Below are 25,778 nucleotides of genomic sequence, written 5' to 3' on the forward strand. Positions count from 1 at the left end.
AATATGTCGTGGGGTAGTTCTATTTTGGTCAAGTATGTTTGGTGTCCTGAAGGCTCCCTGTACCTGAATGGGTATAGTTTTCTCTAGATTTGGGAAATTTTCTGTTATTATTTTGTTGAATATATTGTGAATTCCTTTTGCTTGTACCTCTTCTCTTTCTTTAATGCCCATGATTCTCAGGTTTGGTCTTTTGATGGAGTCGGTGAGTTCTTGCATATTCCTTTCACAGGTTTTGAGTTGTTTGAATAATAGTTCTTCAGTTTTTCCTTTAATTTCCATTTCATCTTCAAGTTCTGAGATTCCATCTTCTGCTTGTTCTAGTCTGCTAGAGTGGCCTTCCATTGTGTTCTGTATTTCTGTTTCATTTTTTTTTTGAGGTTTTCTATGTCATGGATCACTTCCTCTTTAATATTATCAATTTTTGTCCTTAATTCATTTATTTGTCTATTTATAGTGTTCTCTATTTCACTTTGGTATTTATTTAGGGCTCCTATGAATTCACTTATTTGTTTTTGTGTCATCTCATATTCTCTGTTTTTGTTGTCTTGGAATTTCTTGAGTGCTTCCTGTATATTTCGATTGACTTTGTCTAGTAACATCTCTATGAAATTCTCAGAGATTTCTTCTCTCAGGGTAGTCTTGTGGGCTTCCTTGGGTTCCTTGGGATAGTCTGTCTTTGTTTTGTTGGGGTCTGGGACTGGGTATCTGTTTTCTTCATTTCCCTCTGTATCCTGTACTGAATTAGGAGAATGGTTTCCATCCCTTTTTTGTCTTCCCATTGTTCCACTTGGTGCTATTTCTAACACTGTTCTGTGTGTAATTTGGTATTGGCTAACTTACAATATTAAAACTAATAAAATCAGGAAGGGAAGAGAGAAAAGAAAGAGAAAGAAGAAAAAGATAAAGAAAAAAATAAATCAATAGGAGAGATGAACAGTGAACAAGATAAGTACTTAGAGAAAAAAGGAAAAGAAAAAAGAGAAAAAAAAGGAGAACTAAAGAAATCTACAGGGCGAGATGGTGGACTAACACACCTTGAACAAGACAACCACTTAGAAAGAGGAAGAAAAAAAAATCCCATGTTCAGGAACAATGGTATTTCAATCTTAGTAGTTATGGTTTTACTCCAAGCTCAGCAGCCGGGTGCTCCTGTAGGCTGCTTGCTGAAAGTTCGTGTGGAAAGCTGCCCCCTCCCCTTCTCTAGTATGCTCAAAGCACCCCACCCTCTCTGCTGCATGTCCTTTTCAATTTCCAGTTTATTCAGTTTTTTTTTTTTTCCTTTTTGAGGGACGGGGGTCAGTCTGTCCAGGGGGCTATGCTGGCCTTTCCCAGGGGTGGCTGTGGGAGTACCATGTGCCGCTTACCCTCTTACCTGTTGGTTCATGTCCCCCAAGTAGGTTTGGAACTTGCGGTGTCTGGCGTGGAAGCCCTCCTGTTTTCTCAATGTAACATGGTATGGAGAAGCCCTGTAATGGCTGGGAGTTTGGGGTTTCCAAGTTTTGCTTATTCTGGGTTGTTTTTTTTCTGCCAAGTGTGGCTCCAGCAGCTCAGCCAGCTTCCAGATTTATGGAGCTCACCCTGCCAGCTACTTCCCTCTAGTCACCATCTTGAAACTCCTCAATTTCATTCTTCTTTATGGCTGAATAATACTCCATTGTGTTTGTATACATATTTATGTATGTGTATAAAAAGTTTACATATTTTCTTTACCCATTCATCTGTTCATGGGCATTTAGGCTTATTCCATATCTTAACTATTGTGAACAGTGAATAAACATGGACATGCAGGTAGGTATACCTTCGTTTGCTGATTACATTTCCTTTGGATATATACCCAGAAGCAGGAAAGCTGGATCATGCAGCAGTTCTTTTACTTTTTTTGAGGATCCTCTATACTGTTGTCCATAACAGCTGAACTAATTTATATTCCCACCAACAGTGTATAAAGTTCCTTTTTCCCCACATCCTTGCTAGCATTTTTTTAAATAGTAGCCATTTTAACTGGAGTTAGGTGGAATCTCATTGTAGTTTTGCTGTGTGTTTCCCTGATGGCTAATGACATTGAGCATTTTTCATATATTTACTGGCCATTCGTATTTCATCTTTTGAGAAGTGTCTCTTCAGATCATTTGCCCATTTGTTGATTGGATTACTTTTTGTTAAGTTGTTTTGGTTCTTTGTATCTTCTGGATATTAGCTCTCTGGTAGATATTGTCTGTCAGGTATTGTGATGCCTCCAGCTTTCCTGAATTTGCTAAGGATGGCTTTGGCTATTTGGAGTCTATTGTGTTTCCATATGAAGTTGAGGATTCTTTTTTCCTAGTTCTGTGAAGAATGTCATTGGGGTTTTGATGGGGACTGCATTGAATCTATAGATCACTTTGGGTAGCATGGGCATTTTAACATACTAATTTTTCCGGTGCATGAACATGAGAGGTCTTTTCATCTTTTAGTTTTTTTCCTCAGTGTTGTGTAATTTTAATTACAGAGGTTTTTCACTTCCTTAGTTAAGTTTATTACTAGGTGTGTGTATGTGTGTATATTATGAGTGAGATCACTTTCGTTATTGCTTTCTCAGAAAATTAATTATTGGTGTATAGAAAAACTAATTTTTGTATGTTTATTTTGTTTTATGCCACTTTACTGAATTTATTTGTTCTAATCTGTTAGTGGAGCCTAGGTTTTTAATATGTAAAATCATACCATCTGTAGACAGGGATAATTCTGCTTCTTCCTTTCATCTTTGTATTCCTTTTTTCCTCTTGCCTAACAGCTCTTGTTAAAATTTCTAGTACTATAGTGATGAAACTAGACATCCTTGTCCTTTTCCTGATCTTAGAGGAAATGCTTTGAGTTTTTCCCCATCGAGTGTGATGTTGGCTACGGGTTTTGCATCTGTACTGTTTCAAGCTGATTTATAGTTTTGTTTTCTGTGATGGGCTTTTTTTTTTCTATTACATTTGCAGACTTGCTGTTGCATAAGCCACACCTCCAGTCCTCCATTACATTTTCTAGTTTGTTATTTGTATAAGAACATTACTGATTTTTCTGTATTTTGCTACATCTTACATAGACAGATCTTTCACCTTGCTAAGGGACTCATGCTGTAGAGTTCCTTAGATTTTTGGTCAAGACAGTCATATGCAAATTATGATACTTGTGTCCCTTTATAATTTCTCATTCATCTTTTTTGTCTGTTTAGGACAATGTACTATGGAATAGGAAAGGTAATGGTGAACTTCTGTGTCTTCGCTATGGTTTTGAGGAGCCCACTTTTAACAGTTTACATTTGAGTTTTACTATAGGGTTTTGGTAGATTTCCTTTTAATGAGTTTTAAAGAAATTTTTCACTTTAATTCCTAATTTGACTGTTTGAGTTAAAAAAAAGTCAAATTTGTGAAAAAATTTTCCCCCAAATTTATTCAACTCATGTAGGTTTCTTGTGTTCCCTTAAACACTGCTAGATGTGATGCTATAATTTTATGATTTTTTTGTATCTTAGTAAAAGTGAGATTGGTGATATGTTTTCCTTTCTGATTTTCAGGTCAGTATTATCTTAGCCATGTGAAATAAGCAAACGTTTTCTTTTTTCTCTTCTTGGAAGCTTTTTGTAATCAAGTATTATTTGTTCTGTGATTAAAATTGTGAAATTGATTGTCTTTTTTTTGGGGGGGGTCAAGGGAATTTTTTTTATGAGTCAGTTTCTTCAATGATTATTCATCTATTTAGATATATTGTTGCTTCTAGAATAAATGTTATTTGACGGTTTTCTAGAAAAGCATTTGTTTTAAAATGTACAAGCATACATTTAGTGTCTACTCTTACTTTAAATCTTGACTATATCTGTAGCTGAATATACCCCTGCCTTTGGAGCCTTTCCAGTATGTGTATTTCTATCTTATTCTATCGGTCTTCTCAGGTGACTGTCTATTTTATTGCTCTTTTCAAAGAACTAGTTATGGTTTTGTGAATCTATGCTATTTTTCATTTCGTTAGTCTTTATAGAAGTGAATAGAAATCGTCTCTTCTAAATTGTGGTGGATCTATCTTTTAGTTTCTTGAGCTTGTTTTACTTTTTTCTTATTTTTAAATGAATACATTTAAGTCTATAAATTTATTTCCAGCTACACCTTAAGTATTGTAGGACTTATTTTGATATACATTTCTTTTGTGATTATTTAATTCTAAATATTTATGACTTTCATAGTGATTATTTAAAGTGTGTTTTTTAGTTTCCAAGCATGTAGGGTTGTTTGTTCACTAGTTTGTTTTGCTTTGTTTTATTTAAATTGATTTTTAATGGTACTATGTTTAGGGAAATGCATATAATACTGAGTTTAAAAAATATATTTAAGATTTATTTGTGGCCAAGTACATGTTCAATTTTTGGAAATGTCCTATGTATCCTTGGATAGAAAATATGTTATTTGTTGGCAAATGTGTTAGATTAACCTAGTTAATTCCATTTTTCGTGACTTCAGTATCTTCACCATTTTTTTTTGTTTCTGTTAGAGGTATCATCAATTATAATTACAGTTCCTTATAGCTATGGCCATTTTTGCTTAGGAGCTATATTATCTGATTTGCTTAAATCTTCTTGATTATGTTCATTGTTGTGTAGTACCTGTCATGTCTTTTTCTTCCCTTTATTTTCAACCTATGTCATTTAGCTTTATAAGCATTCCTCTTATAACTGATCATGTCTCCTTCCAGTAAGTTAACTTAGTTCACTTCCATTACTAGTTTTTACTAATTTGAAAGTGTCTTACCCACTATTTTTCATATACTCTTATGCATTTTATAATCATGCCTTTTCCTTTTTTGGGTTCTTGTTCATTCTTCTGATGGATTGAATAAGTTTTCATCTGTCTTTATTTTACTTCTTTTGGTTTGGAAAGACATTAAACTTGGTTTCTCTCTGTCCATTAAGTGAGATGACACCTCTTTCTTTGAATTTTTTCATACCCAGTTCGTCAATGGTGTTAGTTTTATATCCTGTTAATTTAGATTTAACATGTTTTCTAATAATCTATTCTTTATTCTTTTTCTCTGAAATGTAGACTCTTTATTGGTTCTTTCTGTGATATGATTTTCAATCTCTTAACTTCCAGGAGATGTTACTTTACACTTATTCTTCAATGACAATTTATTTGCACATAGAATTTAAGATTTCCTACCCCATCCATTAAAGGTGCCCTTTCATTTTCTGTTGACATCTAGAGATTCTACTGGGTTATCTGCTAAAACTTTTTGGTAATTATGCTGGCAAACTGTTTTTCTGTTCTTTTAAAATAATGATTTGGTAGGGTAAAGAATATTCTATTTATCTTTAAAGTCCTGCAGTTTGGGCTGGTGAAGTGGTGCAAGTGGTAAGATTGCCTTGCCTAGCTAGCATGAGGCCCTGAGTTCAAACCCCAATACTGCGCCCCCCCCCCCAAAAAAGATAAAGTCCTGCAATTTCACTATGATGTGTACTAGTGTGGATTTGTTTTCTTTATTCTGCTTGGGATCCATGTCTTCTTTCAGTTTGGAGAATTGTCCACATTATCTTTTCAGATATAGATATTCCCTCTGATTTCCTTCTATAACTTTTATTAAAGAGCAGCTGGACAACAACTGTCTTCATCACATAATCGTCTCCATGGATGCTAACTTCTGTTTTGTGTTTATATCCCTTTGTTTCTCTAACCTCTTCATGTACGATTTCCTCTTCTTACCCATTCATTCCCTCTTCTGTCCATTTGATTGTTCAACCTATCCATTGAGTTTTGTTTTTAATTTCAGTGATTGTTTCTCATTTATGTAATTTATGTTTCTTTTCCAAATTCTACATTCTTTTTTAATGTCTGGGTCTTCCGTAGTTGGCTTCTATTCTTTTTACTTATTTTAATTTTTTTGTAGAACTGGAAACAGAACCCATAATTCTTAGAATATGAGTCTCCCCCCCCCTCCCCCGCTTTATTTGAATCTGGTGAGTGTTCTTTTTTGGTGGTTGGTTTCTTTATGTGGTTTGTTAACTTTTTATGACATCATCGTTAACAGGGTGTGCTTTCTGAGAGAGTCCTCTGTAGTCTAGGTGAGAAAATGTCCCTTCAGGGTAATTTTGAATTTATCTTTATGGATTAGAGTTTTTGTTGGTTCCAGGCCATCTATTCTCTATTGTTTTGCAATAATGTCCCCGAACCATCTGGAGAAGATGATGTTGGACACTACTACTGTGTGTGTTCTAGTTACTCATGAGGTAATCTTCCACCATGCCTCTAGCTGCATTTCTACTCACCTGTGGTGTTTGGGTAGTTTTGTTGTGTGTGTTTTTCAGGTGTTGACCCTTCGTGACTCACATGTGCATCAGCCTCTAGACATGAAGCTATTTTGGCTTTGGTTCCTGTTTACTGCTCTATTTTGAATTGCTGCTTTATTCTTAGTACAAGGGCATTTCCCTGGCCTGACTTTGAGCTTTAGCAGTATTTCCTTACATTTTTTCTGGCACTTTCATGGATTTAGAGTGCAAGGATAGTCTCAGTCATCTTCATCAACTGAATTGGCTTGAAACTTCTACATAAAAGTCCTCCTAATTGTTCTTAAGGAAATCTGAAAATCACCTTAAATATAATTTTAAGTCTTAGATATTTTCCTTTAAGTAATACTAACATATGAAAGTATTTCTTAAAATATTAGAGTGTTTAAGGAAACATCAAAATGTTTTAAGAAAGGCTATGTTGCCACCTCACTCCCTTCCTTAGGGTGAAGATGTAAGTGGCCATATTACTTCTGAGTCACACACCTAAGACTAACAAATTCCTTAACAGGCCTTCTTATGACTTCCAAAGAGCCTTACAGTTTGGAAGTGTAACCTTTCAATAGGAGAAAAAAGTTACAAGCTTTTGAAGGCGTTTATTAGAGGTGTAATCTTTGAAAGTGAAAAGGGGACTTGAACTACTAGTTCAAGTAGAGAAGGGTGTGTACCTTAGGCTAACTGCAGCTCATTGGAATACCACGAGGCTGTGTGAGATGCTAATTATAAAGATCATGTCCTCCTCTAGTGCTGTGAAAGAACAGTACAGCATCGTGCATGTGCTGCAGATGACAGTGAATGTTAACATTCACTGGTGATGCTGGTGGATATGAACAACTTTTTCCTTTTAAAACAAATTTCTTTGTAGCTATTCTTGATTGGGTCAAGAAAATAATATGCCCATTCATTGCTAGAGTCCAGATAGATTGGGGAGTGTGTGTGTGGGGAGGACTGGCAAGTTGAAGTCAAATTAATCCCCTTTATTTCTGATGAAGCTGAGTTGTGAGCCACATAGAGTCTGCTCATGAAACTGCAGATCTAGCTTCCCAAACACAGTACACCCCAACCAGAGCAGGTCTCCCCGACCCCGTACCACTCTTGTCCTTAGGTAGAGTGGGGCAGATCTCTGGAGATGCAAGGTTGGAATTTATGTGCACTGCAGGTAGGACGATCCTGGAACTGAGCTGAACTTGCCCAATTTATTGTTCCTGAATTTATTAATCAGGTAAGTCACTTCACCTGAAGACCTGAGTGAAAGGCTGGAGAAAGGCCAGGACTTAGTGTTTTAGTTCCTGTCACTAGGCGGGAGCAATTGTGGGGATATGGGGATAAGCCTAATAGCTGCATTCATTTTAGAGTAAAAATGTCATGCGTATGTTTTGGCATTTGTTGATTAGGTCTCTTGGTTCAGTGCTATTACTGAAGCTTACTTTCATTTTTGTTAGAATTTCAGCATAACCCAATTACTGGTTCTTTGTTTTTAGGCGTTTAAATGCGGAGTTAGAGGCAAAAACGGCTCACCTGGTTCAGCAAGCTGAGGAAGTAATAGTGAGTAGATGTACAGTTATTCCACATAAATGCCAAATTTTTAACTTTTTCATTTGACGTATAACATACATACAAAAATACCCAAAGCATACATGTTCTGCTCAGTGAATGGTCACAAATTGAACATGAATAAATATGTGTAGGTATAGATAGTATGTATGTGGCTTTGTTAAACATGTGTTGTCTAAAAGCCAGTGGAAAATGTGTTTTCCATTTATATGCTTCAATAATCTAGTTAATAAGAACATTAATATTAATAATCTTTTCTAGTACAAAAATATTAATAGTTGAGAGTGGCTGTGTAGAGTGAACACTGATAGTGCAGTAGGGATAGAAATAGAATGGACTGTAAAAGAGGTAGAACAGATAATAGCAGTCATTGCTAATATTCAATGATAATGTGTTTCCCAAACTCTGCAGGTGGATCCAACTCAGATTTTTAGAGCTAGACTAGGAGTGAGGCAAAATGGTGAGGTACATCTCCAGACAACATATCTAAGCATGATGTTATTCCTTATTCTGGACCCAAATTGGGTCTTCCTGCCTTCAGTGTCCCTCCTCACGCACCAGGGCGCCATTGTTAATTCCTTAGCTGAGTAGAGTGGCTGCTTTCAAACTTACCCCTTTTATCCTAATTTCTTTATGATTTTTATTCAGGCCCTTGTCCCTCAAATGGAGTCAGAGAAGGAAATCTAACAGTACTTTATTTTATTGCCTCATACAAATCCATACTCATTTGTTAGTTTAGGAATAAGAAATGTAACACATAAAACATTTCAGTAACCATTTAATAATAGTTACAGATTTGCTATTTGCCTTTGTAATAAAATATTTTACCAAAATAACTTTTTTATTCTGGCCAGTGTCCGAACAGCAGGAAATACTTATATAGAAGTACTCCACATTATGGTGGAATGGGAGATTCATTATGTATTCTGCTTAAACAGTTTCATATATAGAACCTTTTTACTGCCCGCAAAAAGAGCAGAATAAAAAAACTGAGACGGGCTGGGAAAGGGGAGGGGCATTCTCACTTCTACAGACGCTAACTGAACATGATTTTTGCCAGGTTAGTATTTTGTTTAGTCACCTTCATTTCTCTCTTTTTATTTTTTTGGTGAGACTGGGATTTGAACTCAGGGCTTCACACTTGCAAAGCAGGTGCTCTACTACTTGAGCACCTGCTCCAAACCCTCACTTTCATTTCTTAATAAATCTTTGCTGAAAGTTTTTACTTGTGGTACTTTATTTTCAGCATCTTCTGGTCTTCTCAACATTGAAGTGTTACCTGCTTTGAGACAAGTTCTTTTTCTGTCTATTAAACATACTTATTTTCATTTCTTGTGCCCCTTTCTGATTTCCATTGCATGCTACAGAAGACATAGAGGAGAAGCAGGAGTTACAAGTATTATATAAAGGTCATACATTTCCCCCTTAAGACTGACTTTCTTAACCTCACAACAAATGAAAAGTGAAACTGTAATACACAGATCATATTTTTTTATGCAATAGCATTTTGATTCTGTGCTGTGATATCATAGAAACCATGGGCAACTCTGAAATGATTAGTGTTCTGAGAGGCACTTGAGTATATTCGAGTTTTGTGTGTTTTGTATTACATATGACATCTTTACTCATTTAACTAGCGAGATCAACAAGAGGTACGATCTAGGCCCTTTTCAACACAAGTTAGACCGTGTGAAGAGGAAAGTGATTATAGTACAAGGTAAGTGACTTAAATTCTCAAACACCATTGATTTGGTTTTTTTTTTAATTCAGTAATCTCTGTGAATCTTTTACTATGTAAAATCTTTTTACATGTATGAAAAACCTATAATTAGAAGAAAAATAATGTAATGTGTAAAATAGTAACTGAAGTTTTTACTCATCAGATACGAGGCAAGCCCTTTGCCTATTTTATGTCATATAACTCTTAAAGTATTATTTTAAAATAAATACTATTGTCCTCATTTTAAAAACTGTAGTTTATTGAAGTTTGGTAGTTTGCCCAAGGACATATAAAATGTGTGTTACTTCATTGAGTTTTAAACAACTACAGTTAATGTGATTTCTCAGTCTGTTCTCATGTGCCATATTATCTCTTAAAATTATACATGAAGAATAGGCAGATAAATTAGCAAAGACAACATATGTGTGTGTATATATATAAAATCTTCATATGAACTTCCAATATGACAAGAAAAATTAGGCAGCCGTAAAATAGGGATAAATTTAACAGGAAAGGTAAAGGATCTATATGAATAAAATTATAAAATCTTACTGTAGCAGAGGCAAAGATAATCATTTCAAGTCTTTTTCAATTGTCAGTGGAAAATTCCAGAAATAATTCATAAATTTTAATGCACACTGTTCTAAACAGTTTGATGACATCTCATACTGTCCCACTCCATCCTGACTTGAATGTGAGTCATCCATTGTGCCCACACTGTATGTACTCTTCACCCATATCAGATCACTGCTGTATGACAGTGCTTGCCTGCAAGTAGAATCAATAGTAGCCTAAGACTATGTCACAGTGCCACTGTCATTTACCTGTCAATGCCTTCATCTCATGTCAGGTATTGTGCCATCTCACATTATCACACACATAGGGTATTTTGAGAGAGCGACCAATTCACACAACTTTATTACAGTATGTTAGAATCGTTCTCCCTCATTAGTTATTGTTAATCTCTTACTGTCCCTAGTTTATAAATTAAACTTCACCACAATTATGTCTATAAGGTAAAAAACCTAGTTTATATAGGGTTTGATAATATCATGACTTCAGACATCCACTGGAGGGTCTTGGAATGTATCCTCTGCAGTTAGTGAATGATTTCTGTACAGTAAGGAACTGTTGCCTTAGAAAGAACTGTGGGTATAGTAATGGCACACAGAACTGACTAGAATCAACTCGGTAAGAAACTTGTTAGTTTTTGAGAGAATTACACCAGCCAAGGAACTTGAAGCATAGATTAAAATTGTTGGTGGCTGTACAAGTCTTATAATGACTAGTCACTCAGTGTCCTAAGATCAAGGCTATGAGAGCTGCATAGCCCTAAGTGGGTGTAATGTTTAAATGCCTTACAGAGCTTGGAAGCAAAAAGGGAATGTGTTACTGGAACATTAGTCACTCATTCAAAAATAATTATTGCATATAACCCAGCAATCCCTTTCCTAAATTGTTATCCTAGAGAAATGAAGATATCTTTGTCTTAGGAAAAACCATGCATTCAGGTGTTTAGAGTAGTTTTTTTTTGGTGAGGGGAGGGGACCAAAACTGGAAAGAACTTAAGTATCTATGAAATGGTGAATGGATAAACAAACTATGAGACTGAGTGCTACCTAGCAGGAAAAGGAAATGAATGCTAATACAGCAAAAGTGTGGAAGAGCACAGGGAACTTTTTGGAATGATGGAAAGAATCTCTATCTTGGTTATTATTGTGGTTATAACTACATAGATTTGTTAAAAAATTATTGACGTATATACCAAAAAAGGTGTGTCTTATAATATGTAAATTTTGTCTCAATGAACCTGAAGAAAATGAATGTTCTAAATACCAGGTCTGGCTACTGGCAGTACAATAGTAACTAAATAGATCTGATTCTGATTCCAAGAAGTTAATTAGTACCCCCTGTTGCTTTTGAAGTTTTCCTTTTACTAAATCAATACAGTGTATTTTATATCATTATTTTACACAGCACATATTTGTGTACATATAATATGAAATGTCTTACTATATGTTGTATTATCAAATATTTTATGGAAAAAATAGATTTAAGTAATGAAAATTCCAAAACTTGGAATTTTCCAAGACTAGGCATGATTTTTTTCTAGCAAACTAAAGGTTTGAAATGATGGTAACAGTAGGTGATACCTTGTTTCTGCTGAAGCAAGTGAGAGGCCAATTTCACAAGCATAAAAATAAATCTATTGATTTTCTTTTACTAAGTTTTCCTTTTTCTTTTACTAAGTTTTCCTTCATTGTAAAGTGGTGATGGTGCCTTTTTACCTGGATCAGGAAGATGGTTTTTTTTTTCTTTTTTTATTACATTGATATGTGCATACAATGTTTGGGTCATTTCTCTCCCCTTCCCCTGGCCCTTCCCTTACCCCCCTGCTCCCTCCCTTACCCCCCCAACACCTAGCTACCAGGCAGAAACTGTTTTGCCAGGAGGATGTTTTTTTAATGGTACTGTTTGTACTGGTCACTTTCCTCTGTGAAACCTGGCATTTGATTATTCATTAGGAACTGTTAAAGATGAGAGTTCATTCTGTAGAGAACAACCATTTCAGATTGGAGCAGTGATAACACCTAAAAAATTATAGTCAGGGGCTGGACATGGTAGCTCAAATGTGCAATCCTTGTTACTTGGGAGTTAGAGATGGGGGAGGATTGTGGTTCAAGGCCAGCCTGGGCAAAAAGTACATTAAGACCCCCATCTCAACCAATGGCTGAGTGTGTTGATGTATGCCTGTCATCACAGCTATGCAAGGAAGCACAAATAGGAGCATTGAGTTCCAGTCTGGCCCAGACATAAAGTGAGACCCTATCTCAAAAAATAACCAGTGCAAAAAGGGCTGATGGAGTGGCTCAAGTGGTAGAGCACCTGCCTAGCAAGTGCAAGTTCCTGAGTTCAAACCCCCAGTACCCCCCCCACACAAATTATATACATATATATGTATATATATATACATATATATATATACACACACACACACATATATGTATATGTACAGCCATATATTTTATAATAGGTCTTCAACACCTAGGATTACTGCATCAGAAAATATTGAAAGGCAAACCAGAATTTACTTTCCTGTAGAATAATATCTCCAGTTTGCTGAAAGGAAGATTTACCATCCAAATTATTTCAATCATATTACAAACAAACCTTTCACAGAGAAGTTTAACAATAGTAAGTACAATACTGTGCTGAAGTTCATTTGCATAGAATTACACCAGTAAAACAATACCACTGTGAAGAAACCGGAGGAAGGTGAATGCCTGAGAGATGTCTTTCAGCTGATGTGTTTGTGTGTAGGTGAGGCATGTGGTGAAATGTAAGATGCAGAAAATGTACTAAGATATGGCAAACATTCATTTAATAGCGATTAGATTAGAGAGGATACTTCACAATTTGTGTAATATTTGGAAGCATTTTCATGTTATGTGAGAATGATTCTTTAGTTTCTATAATTTAAAGATATTTTGAAAGCCTTCTTTTCCTTCTAAGAGGTATTTCTAGTAGTTCTTTAAGGGGTTGTACTTAATATTGTCTAAGTATTTCTTTGTGCTTAATATTGAAAAAACCAATTTAGTAGGTTGCATCCAGTGGAAAAAGATTTTTTTGCATGTTATCTACTGTGGCTAGGTGTGCTTAGGAAATATGATGGGTTTTTTTTCCATAGTAATGGTGGTATGTTTTCTGAGATATTAATACAGATGGTATAGACAATTGATCCAGAGTAGGGGAATTTTTCTGTATTTTTGGATTTGTGGGCTAGACAGTCTCTGCCACTATTCAGCTCTACTGTTATAGAGTGAAAACATGGATTGAGTTTGCCATCCCCATAAATATCCCTTTTAAACTACAGGACAAACATATTTTGAAAATCCAAGATAAAGTATGCATAAAAATAAATTAGATTTAGATATATTAATTCATTCAACATATATTGATTTAATGTCTATTTAAGAGTTTATATGTGATCTTCTATGCTATGTTCCATGCATCATGCTACATTCTATGCATCAAGCAAAAAAGCAGATGTGATTCCTGTCCTCATGCAGTTCATGATGTAATGGGAAAAACACACTGACCAAGAATTTAAATGAGTTAGAAGAATGGTAACATTGTTGTGCTTACAGTAAGAAGCCCCATGGTGAATGTTTTTAAAATGGATGACCCCTCTGAATAGCCAATAATCTCTTGTTATGATTTTCATTCATTAAAATTTGTGCTCCATTTTCCTATAAAAATATTGACTCAGTATATCTTCTCAGGGATGAATTATTTAACCAAATTACTTTTAATGACACCCATTTACAATTCCATATGCATATACTTTATTAAATATAATTAATTTTGGAAATATAAATACATAATATATAGAGGCCAAATGTGTGGCTAACTAATGTGTATATTTTTCCTTTTAAAATATAGTTACAGCTGAATTTCATTGTGTCTCAGCCATAGTGTCATTTATTATTAATGTGTAATGTTTATTTTTGATCTGTAGAGGTCTGTTGTCATCTGAAGGGATAACTGATCTACATTCAGAAATTAAGGTATGAAATCAAACTTTCTGTGAGTACAGTACTTTCTGCAGAACTTTGAGATTTTTCAAGACTTAGACACAGGGAGGAGTATGACTTAGTAGACATAGACTATATAAAACTTAAGGCAGAGAAGGGATGCATTTATGAAGTGTTACTCATAAAATAAATAATTTTTGTCCCATAATTTCCCTGAGTAGTTGGAGTACAGTTGACAGAATCCTAAGTGAAATGAGTTTGTAATATGAGGCTTTCAGTTTTCTCTCCGAAGCTTAATCTCATGGAAAGAAGGAGGTTTAAAAGGCCATCCACTCTTAACTATTCAGTGTAGAGATCTTACTTCCAGTACTGCCATCCTGGGGTGCCATTCCCCACCCATGAAGTTATAGGCCAACAGAACTGCATACCGGAAGGCCAGCCTGGGTAATAGTTGGTTAGTGAGAATTAAATTCTGAGTCAGTACATCCACATATACATTCTCATAGCTAGTTTAATATCCTGGAATCTTTGGGACTCATTTTCCTTATTGCTGAATCCTCTGCTTCAAGTGATGTCTAGATTTTTTCCAGGTACGCAGTTCTGGGACTCTTGAAAATACAATTGAGTTAATTACATGAAAATACCAATTCTTATTTGTAGCAATATAGCAATTCCATTTGTTAGATATTTCTTTCTTTGGCAAATGATTAGACTTAATTAATCAACAGTTTGATTCTTTTCATGTAGCCAAAGGCCAAAAACATTGGCCCTATAAACAAGGTTCAAAACAAACTACACTCTGCAAATAAAGGAAGAAAAACAAATTCAAGGTATAGTATAGTTTTAAAACTGTTACTTTCTTTTTTAGTTTCATAATTCACAGTAGTGTCATTCTTAATTATAATTTGTTTCTCCAGTTCTTTTTATACTTCCAAAATATAGTTACACTGCATATATCTTATCCCCATTCAGTAATTTAAAACATTTTCTACCCAGAAATGGCTAGCAGATAATGTACATTTTGTATGTTCAAAGTGCCACATATTATTTTGTTATTTTAAGTAAGATTTTTCTTTTTTTTTAGAACTAGGACTGGAACCCAGGTTTCCCCCTGCCTCCTTTTGGCAGTACTGGGGTTTGAACTCAGGGCTTCACACTTATTAGGCAGGCACCCTACCACTTAAGCCACCCCTCTAGTCCTTTTGGCTCTGTTACTTTGGAAATAAGAGTTTGCTTTTCACGCAGGCTGGCCTGGACTGAGATCCTATTTTAAGCTTCCCACCATAGCTGGAATGACAGGCACATAACACCATGCCCAGTTTTTTTTCCCATTGAGATGGGGTCATGCAAACTTTTCATGTTGGCCTGGAACCACAGTCTTTCCAATCGCAGCCTCCCAAGTAGCTAGAATTACAGTTGTGAACCACTTAGTGCCTGTGTTTTTTGTTTTGTTTTTGTTCTGGTTACTGTGTCTAGTTCTCTCAAACTAAGATAAATGGTCTTCTATTTCTTGAGCAACAGAATGTCACACATTATTGTGTATATTGAGATAAGAATGACTGATATACTATAAATTAAGATTATAATATAATTATGATTCACATTTTATTTTTTGTGAGAATGAATTCAAGACTATCCTTAATATTATAAGCACGAAAGGGGACCCAAGAGACTGTCTAGGATAGGAAATTTTCTAGAAAAGGAAGAATTGGGTTATACCAACCAGTTATTGAATTTATATGTCTCTTACTTACTCAAGCTGAAAATTGCATGATAATTCTGGGAATATCTTTAACTCCTGTATCTTGTTTAAAAACCATCTCCCCCCACCCCCCACCCCGTGGGACTAGGGTTTGAATTCAGGATTTCGCTCTTGCAAAGCAGGCATTCTGCTACTTGAACCACACCTCCAGTCCATTTTTCTCTGGTAATTTTGGAGATGATGCCTCTCAAACTGTTTGCGTGGGCTGGCCTTGAACCACAGTCCTCCTGATCTCAGCCTCTAAAGTAGCTAGGATTAAAGGTGTGAGCCACTGGGCCCAGGTCATTTTTGTTTTTTGTTTTCTTTTTAACAAAAGTGAAGAAAAACAGTGAAGGGAGAGGAAGAGAAAATATGTAATTAGTTGAAGAAAAGAATATATGCTGCATGCATGTATCGCTGGAAAGTTTTTGTCTTCTTTACTTTTTGAATAAAAGGTGGTATTCCAAATAGGATTCTGCAGTCTTTCCCATGTGTTGAGTTTGTTGGTGTGCTAGGCCTGGCCCATTCCCCTGCCTTTGGAAGCGACTTTTATTTTCTGTTTCTTCCTCCGTGTAATTAAAAGCATCAGATCCAACTTAGAATATCTTCCTTTAGGTGGGAAAAATGTTGAGTTTCGTGGAGTGACAGCTATAATTCTTTTCCCAGAGGGCATTATTCTTTGTTTGTAGAATTATGACCAGGGCAATGTCAATTTGTACAGCTTTTATCCATCAACATGTAAAATTAAAATAGCTAGATTTGACATAGGAGGCCGAGTTCAGTACTTAGTATTAATTTCTACTTGTTTGGAGGCCTCATAAAGCCTTCTCCAGCTCTGTGGTTGTGTGATTCATAAAGATTGAAAGTCTAATAAGTCTCTTATATTACAGACCTTCAAAGTATCAACTGTAGATTTCATCATAAACTTAAAATTTATCATAATTTTTATTTGCTTTGTTATTTGGGTAAAATTCCTGTCTCCTTTCTGCCGTTCTATTTCTGTTCATGTGTGTGTATGCATGTGTGTTTTATGTTTTAGTGTTAAATTGAAATACTCTGATGCACAAATGGCCAATGATGTTGCCATTCCAGAGGACTTTGCAGACTTTTCTCTTGCAAAGACAATTAGCAAAATTGAAGGGCAACTTGAAGAAGAAGGCTTTCCTGAACACATAGAGGATGACATTTTCTCAGGTGTTAGCAAAGATATTGGAACAGGTGGGTTTTCTTTGCCCTCTTTTTTTTGTCTTTTGTCTTTATATCATAGTTACTTAGAAAAAGATATCTTTGGGAACTGTTTTTGAACTTAGAAATTTATCCTGATATTTGGATTTGTTTCAGTAGGCTAGTGGGATACGGTGATGGCAGGAAAGCATGAGTATAGATGAAGTGAAATTGACTATGAGTCAGTAATTGATGAGGACGGATGGTGGGTGAGTGGGAGTTGATGGAACTTCTCTCTACTTTAAATATCTGTAGGTATTTGATATTTTCTGTTATAAAAAGCAAAAACTAAGAAGACTAGTATTTGGGGATTATTGGATACCTGTTAGCTAAAATTAAAGCGTCCCGTTGCAGCTGGGTATGAGAGCACTCGGGCTGAGCAGGAGGATCATGAGTTCTGAGCCAGCCTGGGCTGTAAGGCACGATCCTATCTCAAAATAAAATAAAATAAAAATCTTATAGCTTATCATTAAAACAAAAAAGTTCTCTGAATTCCTTTTTATTGTTAGTTATATTTTATTGCATGTTAGGTCAAATACGAAATAGGATAAATAAGTTATTGACTAGCATCAGGTACAATAATTGAGTCTTCTAATGAATATAATCTTACTAACTCATCTGCATAGTGCTAGAAAAAATACTATGTTTATGTCATCTAAAAGCATAACATTAGTTACCAGTAATGCTTCTAATGTTGTTGAAATTTAAGAGGCACTACCTATGTTATTAAAGCAAAAAATAAGACAATCAAGTATGAATGAACATAGTTAATGCTAGACTGTAGAATAGTACAGTAGTGACTCCAGGCAAGCCACGGGTCCCCTCTCAGTTTCTTCATGTGAGAATTTAGCAGTTTGTAATATAATCATAAAGTTTGTCTTCAAAATGTTCTGATTCTGTGAGAAATCCTAACTGTGTGTGTTATGAGCTTGCATACTAGTCAGACATAGTGGGAGTGATTCATTTATGCTCTTGTTACATTTATGGACCAAATGAGCTTGCTGGGGCTTTTGTGGGAAGGGAAGGGAAGTGAAGCAGGAAGTCAGTGGCCTTTCTGTCTGTCTCTTCTTTTTTTCCCCCCATGGTACTGGGGCTTGAACTCAGGGCCTACACCTCGAGCCACTCCACTAGCCCTTTTTTATGATGTTTTTTTTCGAGATAGAGTCTCGCAAACTATTTGCCCATGCTGGCTTCAAACTGCGATCCTCCTTATCTTTGCCTCCTGAGTAGCTAGGATTATAGCTGTAAACCACTGATGCTGGTGCCAGGCCCTTTGTGTCTCTTAAGATGCCTTCAAGGAGGTAATGGCCAAGTGTTGGTTGTTACACAGACACCCATGGCCCTGTTACAGTGTTCCTGCTTCCAGATACAGAGAACCGGGACAAACAGACTTGCCTGAAGTGCTACTTTTGTTTCTTATTGCTGACTACCTCTCTGCACTCAGTAAATTCCCTCTTTGGTAATCTTTGGCCTAGGTTTTTCCTGTCCTGGGAGAATTTTCTCTTATTCCAAATGATTGCTTGGAATAGCTGAGTTATGGTGGGATGGAAAGATGAAGAGGTTGTTGGGGAGCACAGACTGCTTTGCACCATTCAGAGCCTTGTTTTGCTAAAGAGGATTTGTTTGCTTCTATCAAACACTTGGGGACATTACCAATTTGAGACCACTATAAATTTTCTGCTTATTACATTTTACATCACTGCGATAAGTATAAATTCAACCAGAAAACGTGTGTGAGGGCTGGATTGTGGCTACATTTCTTGGGAGGATTTTGCCCTCTTCCCCTTTCTTTTCTCAGTTTCATTGATGAGGTAACTGCTGCTTTCCATTGAGTAGACTTCTCATTTATTTTTATATTAGGAATATTTAATGTCATTAGTGTCCCCTAATAGAGAGCTCCTATTAGTATCCCCTAACAGTGTCCCCTAACATGGAGCTCCTATTAGAGTCACCATTTTGAGCATTTTTCCCTCATAAAATGTCTGTCTTAACAATGGATGATGTCTTTGATTCAGCAAACATGATAATTATAATCATTTAAATCCACAGAGGCACAGATCAGATTTCTAAAGGCCAAACTCCATGTTATGCAGGAGGAATTGGATAGTGTTGTGTGTGAATGCAATAAAAAGGTCAGTTTTTAAAACCTGTGCTAATCAAAGACATTTGAAGGGCAAGTTCAATTACATTTTTAAAAATAGCTTTTTTAGATATACTCCACAGTTAAACTTTGAATTAAAAATTGTATGTAAATACTGAACTTTATTCTGAGTTGTTGAATTATCAAACAGCTAAAGAATTGTAAAAACACAGCTGAAGAATTTTAAAAAGTTGTTGAAACAGAATTCTGTTTTAGACATATAAGGAACTATTAAACACAAAATGTCTGACTTCTGTCTCTCAAGATGAAAATGCGATGCACCTTACTTTGCTTTTATGGGTATAAATATCTCACCAAAGACTGTGAAGCTTCTTTTTTGTGTCCTAATACCAAATCTTGTGTACATTTTCACATGATCTATAACCTTGTAACTCTAGGAGGATGAAATTCAGGATTTAAAGTCTCAAGTGAAAAATTTTGAAGAAGACTGTGTGAGACAGCAGCGAACAATTAGTATGCAGCAGTCCCAAGTAGATAAATATAAGACTCTTTTTGAAGAAGTGAACAAAAAATGTGATGGATTACAACAGCAGCTGTCTTCTGTAGAAAGGGTAATAATTTTGCCTGTTTCCTAACTTAGTGCCAAAGATACACGAAAACTATGAAAGCTACACATCTATATATTCAATGATTGCACCCCACTTACGTATACTTACATATGGAGAAAAGTGTTTTTAATAACTATTGAGATGTAATTCACATACCATGTTTTCTTTTTAAAGTACATAATGCAATGGTTTTTAGCATATTTACAGTTAAGAAACTATAGGCACAATCAATTTTAGTACACTTTCATAACCTCAAAAGGATACTTTCTACCCTTTAGCCAACAATTTGCCTCCCCCAATTAGCCTTTTCTGTCTAAGTGGGTTTGTCTATTCTGGAAATTTCATATACATAGTCTTGTACAATATGTGGTGTTCTGTGACTTAATGTAACATTTTTTTAAGGTTCATCCACATTCCAACACTAATCAGTATTTCATTCCTCTTTATTGGTAAGTATATTCCATTTTATGAATATAACACATTTCTTTAGAAGTGATGGAAATTGAGTCCAGGGCCTCCCACATGCTAAGCACATGCTCTGCCAATGAGCTACAGCCCCAGCCCCCACATATTACATTTATTTATCAATTGGTGGACGTTTGGATTGTTTCTACTGTTAAGCCATTTTGAATGACGCTGCTGTGAGCCTTCCTGTATGAGTATTAATGTGAACTCATGTTTTTATTTCTCTTGATTATATGCCAAGGAGTAATTGGTGGATTGTATGTAACCATGTTTAGCTCTTTGAGGAGCTGCCATCTGTTTTCTAAATGTGCTGCATCATTTTATTCCTACCAGCAGTGAATGAGGGTCCAATTTTACCACATCCTCACCCAACACCTGTTAGATTATCCTTTTAATTATAGTCATTCAACTGGTGTGAAGTAGTTACCTCACTAAGGTCTTGATTTGCATTTCTCTAGTAACTAATTATGTTGTACATCTTTTCAAATGCATACTGGCCATTTATCTAGCTGCGTTAGAGAAATGTCTGTACATATCCTTTGCCCATGTTTTAAATTGGTTATTTTATTATTATTGTGTAATAACAGATCTTTTGTATCCTATTGATAAATCCCTTATAAGACACATAATTTGCAAGTATTTCTCCAGGTCTGTGGGGATTTTATTTCACTTTCTTTAAGGAGTCCTTTGGAGCATAAAAGTTTTTAATTTTGAAGTCCATTTTAAAATGGTGTCATAGCTAAGAAAGAATGTATTGTAAATAAACTTATTTAAAAAATTGTAGAAATTTACCATTGTGATAGTGGAACATACAGAACATTCCATTGTGCAGGATTGATTTGCAAAATTTGGTGATGATAAAAATTATGTAAGATAGTATGTGTGGGATTTGAATAGTAAGAAAATACACCTCCTTCATTATTATAGCATTGCATTTGTCTATAGTTTGTTGATATTGAGAGCCCACTTCTATCATTTTGGTTGTGTATAAGTAGAAGATATTCTATAGTACATTTTAAAATCAGATTTAAAATTTTATATATAGTAAATTTACTTTTTATTATATAATTCTATGAGTTTTGACAAATGAATGCATTATTGTCATAATCGTGATATAGAATGGTTTCATCACCCCAAAAAATTCCTTGTGAATTTAGTCAATTTCTCTTCCTAGTTTCAGGTCCAGGCAACCACTGATCTATTTTTGGTTTTAATTTTGGCCATTTTTAGAATGTCTTGTAAGTAGAATCACATAGGAGGCAGCCTTTGAGGATTTTTTCACTTGAGCATAAAACATTTGAGATGTATCCATGTTCCAGTCCATTCCTGTTGCTTAGTAGTGTGAGCATTGCCATTGCTTATTTGCTCACTTGTCTGGTAATAAAAACTAATTATAGTATATAATTAGCACCAGCATATTAAGCTGATGCTGTCCAATACAGTAACCACCCACATTTGTGGCTTGTCTAGATTGTGTTGTCCTGTGAATATAAACATCAGATTTTGAAGACTAGAACAAAAAAAGAGAAATGCAAAATGTCTCACTCTCTTATTTTTATATCTCAATATCATATTTTGCATATTGAAATAACATTTTCAATATATTGTGTTAAGTGAAATACATTGTTAAAGTGAATTTTACCTGATTCTTTTAAAACTCTTTAACGTAGCTACTAAAATATTTAAAATTGCATATGTAGCTCATATTTTACCTCTCTTGGTCTAATAGACGTAGATGATTGGTCTACAATAATAAGCTGTTGCATCTGAGGCTACCACAATTTAATCAGTCCTGACTACCACTTGTCACCATGCCCCCAGCTCTGGGCACACCATGGCTCTAGTCTGACATAGTCTTGAAACATTTGTTCTTGGCCCTCCTATCCAATCATGTGCGTTCATTTTTCCAAATGTTCTCACTCATCTCTTCATTTTGATTCCTGTTACCACTACTTGGTTCAAGCAGTTATTACCTTCTTTCTATATCCTACTTACTGTTCATTTTGTGTTCATTTTTTTTGTCATCAATTCTATTCTGTAACCTGTCAAGAGGATAAGTGTTCTCAAAGGGTAGCACTGCTGATACCTTCTCTTTGTGTGGAAGAAAGGTGCATCTTTTGAGTGGTAGATACCAGGCAAAACATAGTTTACAGAAAAGGAAAATTAGTCTGAGTGAATATGTATATTAATTTATTTTAGCTGCTGATACTAACAAAAAATCGTCTAAAATACAGCTATTGTTGAACATCTTTTCATTTGCTAATTGGTTGTTCACATACACTATTCTGTGATGTCCATTCAAACCCTTTGCCCATTTGAAAAATACTGAATTGTAAGAGTTCTTTATACTTTCTTATATCATCCCTTTGTTAGAAGCATATTACTGTAATTCTCCTATCAGAATAGGAGAAATAATAATTACATTATTTTTTAACGTGTTTCAAAAAGTGGCAGTTTTAAATTTTGATGAATTCCCTGTATTATTTTCTTGTGGCTTATGCTTTTTCCATTCTATTTAAAAACCTTTGTCTACTTCAAACTCATGAGGATTTTCTCCTGTTACATGTATATATGTAGATATATTTATCATATGTAGCATCTGTTTCAAGTTAATTTTGTATGTAGCATGAGATAAAATGTGTCTTTTTCGTATAGGCAGTGAATAGCATTTGTTGAAAATACTGTTCTTTCCCCATTTGGTTAACCATGTCACCTGTGTGTAGAAAATGGATTGACTGTATATGAGGGTCCATTTTAGGAATCTGTTCTGTTACACTGACCTATATGTTGGTGTGATTCATATGGTATAGTTTGTAGGCAAAACCATAAAAAGCACTGGCCTTTTTGGAAGGATTTTAAAGACCTCTTGAGATCGCACAGTAAAGCTTCTTAAAACAGTTGTCTGTACTCAGTGCCTTTGCTCTTTACTTGTCATTCTTCCTGGAACTATTCCACTTGTGCTTCTATCTATACTTAGCCATGGAAATCATTCTTAACTAGTAATCCACATCGCCAGTTCTAGTAATCAGTTATTAGACTTTATGTCAATTTGTATCTTAGCAATGTTTGACATAGTTTATTACTCCTTCTTTGATATACTATTTGATTCCCAGAGCACTGTGCTCATAATTTTCTTCTTCCCTTTCCTGACCTTATATGTTGGAGTGCCCAAGGCTCAATCCTTAATGTCTTCTCTGTCTACATCCAATTTCTATATACCATCTATATGTTGATCACCCTCACATTTCTATTTATTGACCATACTTTTTGAGCTCCAGACTTTGCCCACTGGATATGTATAATTGGTGTATTAAACTTGATATATCCTAAAGGGAGCTTTTCTCTGTCCTCTTTGTGTCATTTCCTCCTCTTAGTAAAAGATGTCATCCAATATTTAGTCCCAAATTAAGAGTCATCATGATCCTTCTCTTTCCCTAAACATCTAACTTATCAGTGAGTTTTGTCACTTCTGTGCTCAAAATATATAGAATTAATCAATTGTATAGAAATATGCCATATATATATGATATATCTATCTGATAGCTATATATATATATCGCCAAGCCAGGATCTTTTGCTTGTACTATTCCAATAAACTCCTAGATTACTATTCTACTTTGTGTAGGAAACCACATTGTTATGACCAGAGTAATCTGTATAAGATTGAAATCAGAACACACACACACACACTATGAAACTCAGAATAAAATCCAAACTCCTGGTCATCTTTACCTCTTCATGCCCATTTCTCCTATCTTAAAACCCAGCACTCTACCTGTGTCACTCAGCTGAAACCACACTGACCATCTTTGCGGCGATTTTTGAATATACTAAGTAGATTCCTGCTTCGGTGTCTTTGTCTATATTGTTGGTAGTATCTGGAATTCTTCCCTCTGGGATCTTTCATGTGACTCATTCCCTTACTTCATCTGGGAACTTTCCTCTGACCACTTTGTTAAATAATTGTGCCCCTCCTCTATAGCTGTATCCCTTTTACCCTTCTTTTTCTTCATAGTCCTTATATTACCGTGTGTGTGTATGTTTACCATCTGTCTCTTCCGCTAGGACACAAGAAAAGCTTGAGCACATAGTAAGTGCTCAATAAACATTGGATAAATGAATGAAAACTATTAGGTATAGTTATTACTCCCAATTCCAGAAATGGAAACTGAGTCTACCACAGCTGCTAGGATTTCTGACTCCAAATTTATTTTATATTTTTTTAAAATTTAGCTACTTGTTTCTGAAACCTAGTCTGATCATTTATTTACCCTTATTTGATTTTTCCTGATCCTAATTATTATGGTGCTTTGGGTTACTCTGAGAGCATTTACTGCATTTTGTGTTGTGGCTTTTTGTTCCCACTCCATGTCTTTTAGGAATGCTGTAATAATTTTGAGAGGATGGGAAATTATTTCTTCTTAAAGTAAATAGTATTTGAGTTTAAAAGTTAAGTTTAACATATTTATGCTATTTAGCTTTTTTCTATTAAAACGTAAAATTCAGGACTTGACTTTTCATAAAACTTTTGTCTAGCAGTATGTAAAGTTGCTGAATTTTTGGGGTAGTAACAAATTTATTACTGTGACTGTTTTAAGGATGCCAGTAGTGTCCTGTTTCACTAAAAGATACCTGTGTCTGATTGAAAACAAATGTCTTCAAATTTTGGACTAGGTTTTCCCTTTCTTTAGTGGATTTGTTCATCTAGAGAAACTTTCCTACTTTACTATTCTCCTGGCTGTCTTTTTTTTTCATGCCTCCCAAGAAGGGGGAAGTACTGATTCAAAGACGGAGTACCACATGGGGAAGGATGCTCTACAAAAGAGTCACCAGCAAAGGTTCATTTCCATATTCTCATGAGTGGAGTCTGAAATGAGGCAGCAAGAAGTGTGGACTTTGTAGCAATCTTTGCCTTTTCTGTGTGAGCAGTGAGATAAATCCTATGAGCTCCTCATGTAGCTACCACCCACAAAGCTACAAAGAAGGCTGTGATAGCAGATGGTAGCCATACACAGCTTGATTTGTTTAGAAACCTACATAAAGAGCAGCAAGTGTTTTGTTTTTCGCCTTAATTACTCAAAGCCACGGCAATTGGTATTCAAAGATGATGTAGTGAGAGAACCAATAACCAGGAGGGAAAAAAAAGTGTGAAACACAACTATATTTTAAGTGCATTTAAATTCAATATTTATTGAGTATCTGCTTTGTATAAGGCGCTGAATCAAGCCCCATGTTGTTGAGGATATAAAGAACCATGGGTTCAGTATTACAAAGCAATTTCAGTTTAATAAAGATATTATTAGTGCCTTTTATATGCTGGGAATGTAGAAATTAAATCAGTTCCACCCTCAATAAGTTTACAGTAGGGGGAATAAAGCAAATGAATATGGTTTCAGTCCCAGGCCTCAGGCGCTGTGATAAACATGTATGAAGGTGCTACAGAAGCTCTGAAGCAAAGGCACCCGATCCAGCCTGGGTGAATATAGCGAGGTTAAAGAGGGGAAAGTTCCTGGAAGAGGAAAAGCCCTGGTG

General features: G+C 35.3%; 1 protein-coding gene across 4 annotated transcripts in view; it reads left to right on the forward strand.

Moving 5' to 3' along the window:
• The window catches only part of Tex9 (testis expressed 9), a 41,214-nt gene that overhangs the window by 7,835 nt on the left and 7,601 nt on the right, over positions 1–25,778 (forward strand). For 2 of the 4 annotated variants that reach the window (XM_074066011.1, XM_074066013.1), the window contains exons 3-9: positions 7,780–7,843; positions 9,490–9,569; positions 14,092–14,140; positions 14,855–14,937; positions 16,888–17,066; positions 19,122–19,204; positions 19,611–19,784. In XM_074066011.1, the coding sequence (XP_073922112.1) occupies positions 7,780–7,843; positions 9,490–9,569; positions 14,092–14,140; positions 14,855–14,937; positions 16,888–17,066; positions 19,122–19,204; positions 19,611–19,784 (712 nt within the window). Of the gene's footprint in view, positions 1–7,779; positions 7,844–7,904; positions 9,570–14,091; positions 14,141–14,854; positions 14,938–16,887; positions 17,067–19,121; positions 19,205–19,610; positions 19,785–25,778 lie in introns of those variants that run through there. The other 2 variants (XM_074066012.1, XM_074066014.1) reach the window with 2 other exon arrangements.

The sequence above is a fragment of the Castor canadensis genome, chromosome 2 (assembly GCF_047511655.1).
Source record: "Castor canadensis chromosome 2, mCasCan1.hap1v2, whole genome shotgun sequence".
Classification (NCBI taxonomy): Eukaryota; Metazoa; Chordata; class Mammalia; order Rodentia; family Castoridae; genus Castor; species Castor canadensis.